This window comes from Acomys russatus, chromosome 11 (genome assembly GCF_903995435.1).
Source record: "Acomys russatus chromosome 11, mAcoRus1.1, whole genome shotgun sequence".
NCBI classification, from domain to species: domain Eukaryota; kingdom Metazoa; phylum Chordata; class Mammalia; order Rodentia; family Muridae; genus Acomys; species Acomys russatus.
The window spans coordinates 55,620,844-55,633,688 of record NC_067147.1 but is presented as its reverse complement, the minus strand read 5'-3'; the positions used below and the strand labels follow the sequence as shown (position 1 = coordinate 55,633,688).

Sequence of the window (12,845 nt, the reverse complement as noted above, 5' to 3'; positions counted from 1 at the left end):
GGCAAGAGAAGACAGCAAGTGCTGCTGGGGCTCTGGTGGCTGTAGTGCTGGGAATCTTGCACAATCCTTGCTTAGACATGTAAATACACTCTGTCTCACAGGCATGCTCTGTACACACAGGTCACATAACCTCGCAGGTTCCTGGGCTGCACCTCACGCCAGGACATGCTCTCTTGAAAAGATCATCTGTGGCCTGATGCTGAGTGCTCAAAGGGCTGTAGCTGGACACTGGCTCATTGGCTGTGATGAGCAGAGGAGGGCAGAGACCCTCTCACAAGTCTTGAGGAGAAACTCCTGGTCACTAAGGACACTAGAGCAGCTGGCGTCCTCTCCTTATGAACCTACCCTCTCATTTGCTGCGATTTTATGCCCTAAACTTTGTGAACCTACCTCAAGGACATGGGACTAGCACTTTTAGAAAAGAAACTGCAGGGGCTGGAGAGAGAGATGGCTCAGAGGTTCTTCCAAAGGTCCTGAGTTCATTTCCCAGCAACCACATGGAGGCTCACAACCATCTATTATGAGATCTGGTGCCCTCTTCTGGCCTGTTGACTCATATGCAGGCAGAATACTGTATAAAGAATATTTTTTATTTTTTTGAGACAAGGTCCCTTTGGGTAGCCTTGGCTGTCCTGGACTCGCTTTGTAGACCAGGCTGGCCCCCAACTCAGAGATCCACCTGCCTCTGCCTCCCAAGTGCTGAGATTAAAGGTGTGCGCCACCATGCAATAAATAAATCTTAAAAAAAAAGAAAAAGGAAGATGCACTTTACAAGAAGGCATACCAATACTGCATTGTATCACTACAAATTTTATTCAGAAACCCATCTTTGTTTTTTTTTTGTTGTTTTTTAAAAAAAAATCCCATTATGAACTGGCTTGTCAACCAACTACAACACTGTCTAGCAGACACACGGTAAAAACGGCTCGGCTCAGAATCGCCCAGATCTTTTCCCTGTCTCTTGACCGCCTCCTGTCACGCTCTCGTCCTCCACCACCTCCACCTCCACCGCCGCCGCCACGCCCACGGTCTCTGGACCTCGAACGCCGCTCCCGAGATCGGGATCTGGATCTATGCCTAGACCAAGGACAAGAAAATGGCATCAGAAGCAGAGCACAGACAGCCCCGACTGCAGAGATGACACACGAAGCCGGTGGCTTGCAAGCCCCAAGTATGAAACACACCTCAAATTTAAATGCTATCTTCAGGAAGAATGTACCTCCAAGCTGAACATGTGTGGTGTACTTGGCATTCTATTGTTTTTAAAACTAACCCAAATGCTGTGGGAAATCAGCACAGAACAGACACCCACTGACTTGCCAGCACAGCCCATCTCCAACCTGACCTGCTCCTCAGGGCTTGCTAGGCAGAGTCTATCAGGCCAATTTTTAGGGCGGGAGAGCTGCTTCTTGCTGGCAATAAAAGCAATCACAACAAGGTCTATGCTCTGAGCCATGTGTAAGGGGAACCATCTAGAAGCAGTGAACTCACAAGACTCATCCTGACCCCTGCTGGGATACAGGAATAGTAAAGAGCCCAGCACCCCTCCGTATGTAAGCAGTACAGTGGATGGCCCTAGTGCCTGCATTCCCCCCTCCCCCACAACACAGGAAAAACCAGACAACTGGCACACCATCAAAAACCCCGAAAGCCGCGTACAGTTGTGGAGCACAGGTGCCGCTCTGTACCGCAGGGGCAGGCTTCCCCCAAGCACTTTGTATTGAAATGATGACCAAGATCTAAGCAGACACTTGGGGGAGAGGGAGTCCCAAGCTTGCTTTCCTTCGGCACTGGGGAGCCTCCCACTTCACCATGCACCCAGAGGACTCACTTCTTGCGCCGGCGCCCATACAGCTCCCGTCTCAGCTCTCTCGAGATCGGCTTCAGATGCATGAAGTTACAGAAGCCTCCTCTTGTGCACTCTCTGTGGGCCACATCCAGACATGTTAGTTACATCGTGCCCATGCTGACTGAGCATTGTCCCCCACCACAGAGCCGCGCTTATCCTTACTTACCCCATTTCGTACTGGCGACAGCAGGCTTCCCTGAAGTCAGTCACTGGGGACAGCTCTGCATGGATAGGCTGCCCATTAAACCAACGATTATTCAAGTCGATCACAGCTTTCTCCGCATCCTCCTCACGTCGGAACTGGAAAGGCAAACCAAAATGCTTGCCACTCCACTCCTGTGTTGACGCCTAGTTCTCCACCCGCCTACTGTTACACACTCAGAGGCAGAACACTTATGGGCTGATGCAGTAGAGCCCCTCCCGGCCCCTCATGATGGACCCAGGAAGCTAGTGTTGCCTTCCCTTTTAACTCCAACCCACAAAGAGCGCCCCTAAGTGTTATTCTGGAAAAGGAAACAAAGTATACCGACTAATCCCAGCCAGTCCAAGCAGCTTCTACCCAGCTATTACTCCTCACTAGAGCCACAGCCGCCTGGCGACCCACAGCTCCCATCTGTCTGTACCTTGACATACACGTTCCCCACCAGGTGGTCTCCTAGGTTGTCACAGACATTCATCTCCTCAACCTCTCCGTACTTTTCTTCCATCTCAGTGAAGACTTCCTGAAGGGGAACACAGGTTGGTGAGCACTGCACACTGCCCGCCCCCATGGCGGCCCCTCTCCCACCGTGTCCCGACACTTACCTCAAAGAACTCATCGTAGTGCTCCTGCATCTCCACGTCACTCACGGCACCTGCAGCCAAAAACACCCCGCTGGTGAGAGCCCTGCAGCCTTGCCGTCCTCAAGCTCAACTGCTACAGTGACTGTCTAGAGGACGCCAGGCCAGAGCTGCACGCTACAGGAGCACCGACTTGCTTGTGCCTTGGAGTTGCTGAGATCTTAAATGCCCACCACCTCAGTCCTGGCTACCAAAACCACAGCCAGCTTTAGTTGGTACCAAAAGGGCCACACAAAGTTCAAGGAAAAAGGTGACTCTTGGATCAAGATGTTTAAAAATAAAAATGTTTTCCTTAAGACTGGAGGCCAGGAAAGCACACTGATTTCCCTTTTATTAGGTCAAAATGGAAGCTGAACCCAGGGTGAGTGATCAAGAGCTCATGTGTCTTTACACACTGCCAAGCACTGACTGCTAGAAAACTCTTCCTGCTGTGATGGAAACCAAAGCCACCAGACGGCAGCATTTTGGATGTCTTGTTACAAAGACAGTTAGACCTTGTTGGAGGTGTTTCCAAGCTTTGCACCAAGTTTACTATGTTAGCCACACTCAGTACTGTGAAGTCATGGCTGTTCATGAGCACTTTTGCCCAGGCTCAGGCTATTCCAGCAAGCACAACCTCAGCCTCAATCCAAGACACCACAGACCAGTTGGGTGAAGAGCTGGCAAGGGCCTGGTAGGGATTTGGTTTGTTGGCCAGGCCGGGTCTTTGACCGACCCCTTCTGTGAGCTGTATTTCTGGACAAGAGGAGAGCCCCAGACCCACTTCCCTCTTTTGGTGCCCACCAAGGGCATCTTGGGTGGGTATGGGGCAGTGTCTTGGAGCTTCCTCAAAAGTCTTTTGGTATCTGAAACTAAGAGCTAACCCACATTCTGATTATGACAACATCAGCTCCCCTCTAATCTCTATCTGGAGTTGCTTTAGATATTTTGAATTTTGAGGAAATGAGCTGGCCTGAAAACCCAAATTTAATTGAATGCACCAGGCTCTCTTGACAAGAGCCTGCCCCGCGTATGTGGTGCCTGACCAAACCTTCAGGGGTGCCCAGGCCTGGCTGAGAAGGCTTAGAAAGCAAAAGGCTTAGGAGCCTGTTCCACAGGCAGATTGTAGCAGTTAAAGGCAAGGCCTTCTGTATTCGGGTGGAATGAGAACAGGAAAAAGTACCCCCACCCCCACAGCTCTAGGCTTTCATGTCTCTGAAAGACACTTGGTGGTGGTTTTAGGACAGCTACACTTACTCCATTCAAAAGGACTGAGACCAGCACCCAAGACATGGACCAGACAGAACACCAGTGGGCTCAGTATATTCTAAGTACTATAACTTAGAAAACGACTACTTTTCTTACAGAAATGCAACTCTTAAAACTAAGGTTCACATTTAACTTTAATTTGTGTATCTGAAGTGCATTCCTCTACACATGTCAAGGTGGTAACTACTTTGCTCTAAAATGAAGAGTTAGTTTCATTTACTTTCTACAACCTGGACCCCCAAGACTGGAAGATTTAATAAGAGCCGAAAAGTCAGTTTACAGTACACTTCAAAATGTGAATTGCAAATAGAGACAGCAAACACAGCATCCTGTCAGCAAAGCAGAGTCCCCGAGTGAGCAACCAGGCAACGAAGAACAATCATCGTTGCCAATCACCTGTTTTCCATTCGCTTGTACCCCAGGGCGGGAATAGGAACAAACATTACTTAATCAAGCCACACATAAACACTTCCCTCCTCCTATACACCTTATTTCTAAAAATGAAAAAATAAAACCAAGTATTTAAACCAGGGATTGACTGCCAGGTGACTGCTCTCTCACTTTAGAGACTGCTCTAGTGTCAGGTCAGGGTCAGCACTGCACAACACCTGGCCCCTCAACGAGCACCAGATGCCTCCTAGCCTGGGCAGCTCCAATGGGCAGTGGCCCTGGGACCATCTATTTACCCAGGGTAGGCCAACCAAGACATGTAGGTTGGGGTTTTTAGCCTTTGGCCATCCAAGGGAGTCTACCTTGGGTTTGGACACGACTTCATCCCAGTGTTCCATTGTAGGCAATCACAACCTAAGTATAGTAACTCCCAGCACATGAAGAAATCTGCAGTGAGTGTTTACGGATACAGGTTCAAGCTGTTGCCCCATGAGTACCCTTTATTGCCAGATGCAGCACGCTACCTCCCAGAAGCTGAGATGCTATCTATGCAAAGTGGGCGCCTGGACTCCGAGCATCTCTTCTGCGGAGTGCTCTTCTGGTCAGCACACCTGCGTGGGTCAGTGCGGGCTGCAGACCCTCACCTGGGAAACACTCAGAACAAGGCCCTCACGGAAGAGGGTGACCTCTGACATGCAGTTTATGGAGTGACAAAATCTGAAAAGTTCTAAGCAATTTGCACTGAGTTCCAGAAAGCGAGAGAGCCGTTCAGATGCTGCTGCTCTTCAGAGGGAAGAGCAGACCTCGAACACTGTAATCCCAGTGCATCCTAGGGTGACGGTCCAAGTGCGGAGGGAACAAAGAGCAGCAAGTCCCAACTACTTCAGGGGTGCCCTTGCCAGTCACTGTCATCCTGACTAAGGGACAGGAACTCAGATCTCCAGCAGGTGAGAGGGGACAACAGCTCCTGCCACCTCTAGGAACGTGGGCGGCTCTTGACACTAGCACAGCAGACCAGGTGGAGTGGACACTGAGCTCTGACACGCAAGCCCAGGGAACCGGGGAAGGAACTTGTATGAACTTACAGCGCAAACCGTCAGCAGACTGGGAAGAGTTTTGAGGGTTACGGTAAATGTTCAAGAGGGCAATGGTCTGAAATACAAAACGCAACAACTTTATATTATGGAAATTGAATGTACACACTTCACCGGCTGCCTGTGACGATCGCTTCAGTTGAGTCAGTGCTGAAAAGAGAGCAGGTTATTTCTCTAGAGCAGAGGTGTCCCCTAGGTTGGTGGCTGTCTTGAACTACGCTAACACTGCAGTGCTGGGAGATCTCATGAGATGCCAATATTGCACGTCTGCCCACAGTGGACTCTCCACTGCCAAGTGCCAGCCAAGCGAGGACGGCACTGGCTCTTAGCTGACGAGACTGAGAGGAAAAGAGCTCACACCTGAGACCAACCAAGGGCTGTACCAGAGAAATACAATATCTCATGTCATGAAATCTCCACTTCCTAGAGGAAAAATCATAATGGTGAAATAAAACCCACACTTACTGGGCAACTTACCTTGTTGACTCCTTAATATTCCTACCATTTTAACTTTACAGAAAGAACTTAAGAAAGGCCAGGGTTCAGTCACGGTAAAGGCCAGCAATTGGCTACCCGGGTTAAAACCCGCTTCATGTGGGCAGGTACTCTCGTGACAAATGTTAGTCAACAGGAGAGGCCGGCCAGTGACTTTCCCTAGGAGAAGTGCCTCCTGAGCGCCTGTGGCCCCTGTCAAGTTCTGGCTGTGCGCCACGCGGTTCCAGCACCGTGTCCTGTTTGCAACAGCTCTATGTCAGCAGCTCAGAGCCAGCGTTAGGTCTCAATTAAGAGTGGGCTCTTGAACACCATCGTTTAAAAAAATTTCTCCAACTGTGGGACTTACAGTGTGAGCCGTCAGCCGTCTGTGCACTGTTTTGGGGATTACGATAGATGTTTTGAATCAAGATGGTCTGCGGGGAAAAAAAAAATAAAAAGGGGAATTCTACTGGCTGCTGTGCATATATTAGACAATTGCAAAGAGACAGTTTGTTTGCAAACGGTTAACGTTTGTTTGTTGTTTTGCCACAAGTCAGACACTTGTGTCTTGTGCAGAGTATACCAAAACCATCATATTATGAAAACAGAGTTTGAGCAGTGACTTGGGTCGTCAAGTCAGCCAGCAACCAAGAAGGAACTGTATCCGTTGTCGTTTTGAGTGGTCCCCATTACCAATGATAAAGTGCTTCTATACAAGAGAAGAGAACACTAACATTTTCTTGTACTTCAAGCCAGCACACAAGAACATGTTAAAAAGTCACATAATAATCATATTCCCCACACAGTTATCTCTCTTAACCAAATGCATACTTCAACTGTATGCAGCACTCAAGGTCTCTTAGCAAAACAGCCACGCCCGTTGTCTTGGATACCTGACTCTTATTTACACTTTCTTGGTGGGTCTCTGTTTACATAATACAATAGTTAAAACATTTGCTCTTTTGCGATCCTTCTTTTAAGGAAAAAATCCTTTTAGCCCTTGTGCTTTAAACTGGATCAGGCAGACTTGAAACCTTACACTGTACCGTTCTTCTTAAAATCAAGTTGTCTGAAAAAACAAACCATGTTTAAGTTAGTAAGCTAATATAGTACATCAATCTCACGTCCACATCACTAGAGCTTACAAAGAAACCCACCCTGAATTACACTACGTTATGCTAGCCAACAGACTGCGTGACCCACAGCACAGACGGCCTCTCAACAACTTGCTATAAAGAGAGCAACTCTAAGCGCTCAGCAGACCAGTGAGCTTGGCTTCCAGCTGTGCTCAAAGGGTGTAGGGTAGGGAACAGTGTTTGGGACACAGGTCTGCTGCTGGAACCCACCTGGGAGGAAGGCTGAACATCAGACCACACACCCTGAACCACTGAGTCCTCTACCACTCTGGGCCTGCACCTTCAGAAGTTTTTCAGAGCTGACTTTACCCAGCTTCCAACTGGGAGCAAAGTGGATGCCTGGTCCCCCTGCAGGTCTCCCCAGTACTGAGGCATAAAGAGCTCTCACTGTAGTGAAAGCACTGTAAAGGGGAAGCTACAGTTACTTGACTAGCCAACCCAACACAACTGAGGCCGTTACTGTATCATTGATCTACGATCTACGGGGCCTGCTCTTCCCTACTTTGTTCCAGGCCATAGTGCTTAGGCAGCAAAGGCTTTTGGCTCACAAGAACAGTCTCTCTGCCCACTACCTCACATGCATGTTAACCAGCACAAGGACACTGAAGGCATGCAAAGTCAGCAGCCTACAACCACCCACCATGTCAGGTAGGAGATTTTGTTAATAATCGTCAGACAAACACCACATTCATAACACAGTTTAAAGCAGGTGCTCTAATAGTCTTAAAATTCACAGAGAGGGACACTTTTAGGGTTATTAGAGGACAGGCACCTCCTACACTAACCATGGGGTAGTCAGGGATGATCAGGAAGGAAACTTATCATTATGCTTTCTCCTCTAAAACATCCACTACTGGGGGCTGGAGAGATGGCTCAGGGGTTAAGAACACTGTTTGCTCTTCCAAAGGTTCCAAGTTCAATTCCCAGCACCCACATGGTAGCTCACAACCATCTATAATAAGATCTAGTGTCCTTTTCTGGTGTGCAGGTGTACATGCATGAAGCACGTACACACAATAAATAAATCTTAAAAGCAAAACAAAACAAAACCATCCAAGGCATAGTTTCCTGAGGGCTTACATTCTAAAAGCAAGATCCCTTTCTTCTCCCTCCTTGTATTAAATGGGTAATTTGGGGTGGGGGGAGGCTGTGGGGTTTTTGAAACAGGGTCTCTCTGTATAGCCTTTGCTGTCCTGGACTCGCTTTGTAGACCAGGCTGGCCTCGAACTCACAGTGATTCACCTGCCTCTGCCTCTCAAGTGCTGGGATTAAAGGCGTGCACCACCACACCTGGCTCAAATGGGCAATTTCTTAAACTTCTACAGAAAGATTATATTATAGCATGTAAGAAGGGCAAAATATGCGAAAGAAAGATGCATACCCCCAAAAAAGATTTATCTGTAGCTTAAAGGGACCCTGTAAGCAGGTGTGGGCTAGAACCCTACAGCCCAAGCTAGACAGCCTCAGCAAGACTTCCAATCTCTGGCCTCTATGCCTATTTTCTTTCTTTTAGAGACAGGGTTTCTCTGTGTAGCCTTGGAGCCCTGAACTCACTCTAGACCAGGCTGGCCTTGAACTCAAGAGATCCACCTGCCTCTGCTGGGATTAAAGGTGTGCACCACCACAGCCTGGCCTATCATTAAGTTTCTATGATCATGATGCCTTAGGGGGTCCTCTTGGGTATTAGAACATGCTGGATCTGCTGACAGACACTCATGCCAGCATGCCTTGCCCGGGGACTACATCACTACTGCCCAGTGAGCAGAAATCCCTCTGTATCCACCAGTGTCTATCCATAAGGGGAAGAACAGGGCAGTGAACCTCAGCTGCAGCCAACATCCAGCCACATTTTAAGAAGCCCCTCTAAGGCTAAGAACAGCAAGACTCTCCACTGGGTGGGTCCATCACCCTCTGCAACAAATGCAAAATAAAACTAGAGGGAAAAAAGTGACCTGCTAAATGCAGGAAACATTAACTGTCCCTGAAAGCACAAGAACTTTTGATAATTGACGTTAAGAAAATAAATACATAAATAAATAACCCAACAACACACAAACCTGGCTAAAGGTCGGTTTATTGTGCAACCGAGAACATCTGTCTCCATGACGGCATGCTCCAATTTTGAAATAAAATGAACAGTTGACTCTGTAAGGGAAAATAAGATCCGATTAGTTCTGGAAGGACATGGCAGGAACACCATTACCTTCATCCTACTTCCCAGCTCCTTTTCTTCCAGATGACAGAAGTTAGGCAGTTCTTGCTGGCTGTTTCCTCTTGCAGACAGTATGTCAGTGGTCATTACCCTAGCTCCCCACAGAAGTGTTCTAACTCTAACCAGCTTCCTGTTACTCCAAACCCCCTCTCTGTGTAATATTTTCTTTGCTTTTTTAAAGACTGTCTCCCTCTGGATCCTGGATGCCACCTATAAGAACAGGACACTGCCAACGAGGTGCTGTTTCCGGAACTGAGGTGTGTGCACAGCCACACGGGAGTGCTATCATTATCTACAGAGAACTGAAAGGCCAGCGGAGGCTGTCTCCAACTCGCCACCAAACCAAGAGGGAAGCTCCAAACTGCTCTGCAGCAACCAGGTGTCTTGGCTTCACCTCAGTGCAAATGTGCTATCCAGAGACCCAGCCTGAGGAACCACACAGGAGCATCTTGCCTGCCATCAAGGCCCTTAGCACCACAGATACTCCGTGCTGCCACAAGCAACCAAAGCCATCGTGGAGTGAACAGGTACTTGGTGCAGCTTCCCTTCAGAAGCCAGCTGCAGAGGGAGGAATGCTGCCTCACTGATACTTTTACCAAAAGTCCTCACCATGAAGAAAGGACTGAAGGTTCAACCTCAGTGAAATTTAGTGACCACGAAGACCAGTTATCCTCTACTGATGATCAGAAAGTAATCTAAGTTTCTCAGGGGAGGAACCTGATGAACAACTGTGCTCCCAGCACTTGGGAAGCAAAGGCAGTGGGATCTCTGAGTTCGAGGCCAGCCTGGTCTACAATGCAGGTTCAGGACAGCCGGATCTACACAGAGAAACCCTGTCTCGAAACCAAATCAAACAGAGAGTTCCAGGACTGCCAAAGTTATACAGAGAAACTCTGTCTCGGGGAGTAGGGGGGGGGGTGGGGGGTGGGGGGTGAGGCAGGGAAGAAGTACAAGGAAAAAAAGGGTGATTTCTATCAGACAAGCTGGGCCCAGAAAAATATAGCTTATAATAATATCACCACTAAATATTTAATTAGTAAAGACCCACATTTTTCCCCTTTAAAAACCCCAAAGTTAAGAGGCACCCCATGCGCCTGTTTCAGATGTAATAACATAAGTAACCTAGTTTTTTGTTTGTTTGTTTAACTGCTGGGCAGTGGTGGTGCACACCTTTAATCCCAGCACTGAGGCAGAGGCAAGCATATCTCTGAGTTCAAGGCCAGCCTGGTCTGCAAAGTGAGTCCAGGACAGCTACCCAATGTTACACAGAGAAATCTTGTTTCTGAAGACCAAAACCAACCAACCAAAAAATCCTAAATAGTTTGCTAAGATGGCCCTTCAACACAGCTATGAACCCAGGGGCAGACTACTATGCCCTAAGTTCTGTAAGTCCCAGCCTTTCGGCATCAAGGCAGGGAAACCTCATGGCAGAACTGGCACACACATTTCACTATGTTCCAGGCCATATTCTCTGTAACCCCAGAATTTAGAGACTGCAATCTTCCATAGCACCAAACAAATGTGCATGTGAAACAGGGCCTGTATGTAGTTCTGGCTGTCCTGGAACTCAGAGATCCACCTACCTCTGTCTCTGGAATGCTGGGACAAAGTGTACCACAACACCTGGTTTTGGACATTGATTTTAAAGTACTTTAAAGGTTCTACTTTGACCTACCTATATGTGTGGGAAGGGGTGTAATACCTAAGTGCAGGTGTGTGTGGTGGCAGAGGCAACAGATCTCCCCAGATCTGGAGTTACAGGTGGCAGAGAAACATCAGAGAGCATGAAGTGGATTCAGGAAACCAAACTCCTGGCCGATTCAAGAGCAGTTCACACTCTGAACCACTGAGTCACCTCTCCAGTGCCTTTAATGTATTTTAGTCATCTTTTTAACTAACACAACACACACAGCCTTCCTCCATGACTTCCTGAGAACGCGAATTTTATCCCATCTGATTCTTGGAAGACTGACCTAGACCTGGCACCCAATAAAATGTCTCCAAAGTGACTGCCGATTTGGCCATGAGACTTTTAGAAACATTCCCTTTCAAACACAGTAGACTGTATAATAAAGGTCCCTGATCAGACAGCCTCCATCCTGGAAAATAGAACATTTTCAACAGTGAGAATGTGGCACCAAAAATGTTACTATTGCAAATGCTTACTGTGACAAATACCTGCATAAACCTTATAACAAAATTCAAAAATACAAAGACGGTGATTACTTACTGATAGCAGATTAAGCCAGACAATTAACTTTTAGGTTTTCAAAGTAGGAATGATCCTTCAAAGCGTATGATGACATTTCCTTTAACCTAAGATTCGGCCGACACACTGGAAATGAGTATGGGCCACAATGGCATACAAATACATGCGGAACTATTGTTATTTTTTTCCACTTACCCTAACAGTTACCTACGGATATGCAAACCTTAAAAAAAAAAAAAAAAAAAGCGGGTCCACCAAGACTTAAGCAGGCGGAGGTTTATTCAGTCGGAACCGCTTCCAATCATCAGCCCCAGCGACTGAGTGCTCGCGAGCACGGTGCCACCGCACTTCCGACACGACACTCAAAGCCCGAAGTTGCAAGAAACGTGTTCATCTCGCCACAGGAGACTGGGGCGGCGGCAGGAGCGCGGCGTGGAGCAGGGCCCCACGTAGAACCCGGCGTGGGGCACCGTGGAGCCCTAGGCGCCGAGGCCCAGCCCGAGCCGCCCGGCCCACGAGGCAGCGGGGCCAAGCCGCGCGAGGCCGCCAGGGCCAAGCCACCCGCTAGACCTGGACGCGACCGCTGCTTGCCTCGGCCCGCACCCGTTGCCCGTTACCACCCCCGCCCAGGTCCCGGCAGGGCGGCCCTACTCACTTGTCTTTCTCGGTGCCGAAGATGGAGGCCAAGTATTCCGCCATTTTCCAGCGGACGAGTCCGACTCGGCAGTCGACGCCGCCGACTGTATCGACGTCCGCGGGAGACGTCACCGGACGCGACGGCGCTCCCCCCGCCCCCCGCCCGCCCGTCGTAGAGGCGTCGCCCAATTGGGAGAGACGCTGCTGGCGCGGAGGCGGGACGAAGAGCGGGCTGAGGCTCCACCCTCCGACTCTGGCGCCTGCGCACTCCCTGCCGCCCTGGTGGGTCCCGCGCGCAGCGGTTCCGCGCGTGCTCAGCACCGCAGTTTCCCGCTCCCGCCGCTGGGACCGCGCCCTCTCCCCTTGTTGGCTATCCTGTCCCAGACCTCCCACTGGTGCAGCTGTAGACAAGAATCCCTGTCTGGCTTCCTCGAGGAATTGAAACCTATAGCTCACCAGCTCACCTTCAAATTACCAAATTTCTAGGCAGAGCCTAATCCCGTTATCTCAGGCTGAGACCCAGGCTATGGGGTCATCTTTCTTGGTTTGATGACTTTGCCTGCTGTCTCTGCCTATGGAGCCTCTTCCACCCGAGGACGAACCCGGAGAAATCAATTCCTCCTGGTTCCCAAGGCCCTGAACACACAAGGCATCTGTTCACTTTTTGTTTTGTTTTTAGGTTTTTCCAGACAGGGTTTCTCTGTTGTAGCCCTGGCTGTCCTGGAACTCACTCTGTAGACCAGGCTAGCCTTGAACT

General features: G+C 49.1%; 1 protein-coding gene across 4 annotated transcripts; it reads right to left on the bottom strand.

Annotated features, from left to right (window-relative positions):
• Nucleotides 1-793: 793 nt before the first annotated feature.
• U2af1 (U2 small nuclear RNA auxiliary factor 1) lies at nucleotides 794-12,220 on the bottom strand. Of its 4 annotated transcripts, none has more exons than XM_051153369.1 (8): nucleotides 12,108-12,220; nucleotides 9,089-9,176; nucleotides 5,413-5,479; nucleotides 2,654-2,703; nucleotides 2,473-2,571; nucleotides 2,016-2,149; nucleotides 1,832-1,924; nucleotides 794-1,077 (listed from the first exon to the last, which is right to left on the bottom strand). In XM_051153369.1, exons 1-8 carry the CDS (start codon nucleotides 12,149-12,151, stop codon nucleotides 882-884), a joined length of 771 nt encoding a protein of 256 aa, XP_051009326.1. In that variant the 5' UTR covers nucleotides 12,152-12,220; the 3' UTR covers nucleotides 794-881. The 4 variants fall into 4 exon arrangements, with proteins under 4 accessions (XP_051009326.1, XP_051009325.1, XP_051009327.1 ...); XM_051153368.1 differs by lacking the exon at nucleotides 5,413-5,479 and adding an exon at nucleotides 6,263-6,329 and having other exon boundaries at nucleotides 12,108-12,183; XM_051153370.1 differs by lacking the exon at nucleotides 12,108-12,220 and adding an exon at nucleotides 11,474-11,578.
• Nucleotides 12,221-12,845: the final 625 nt, after the last annotated feature.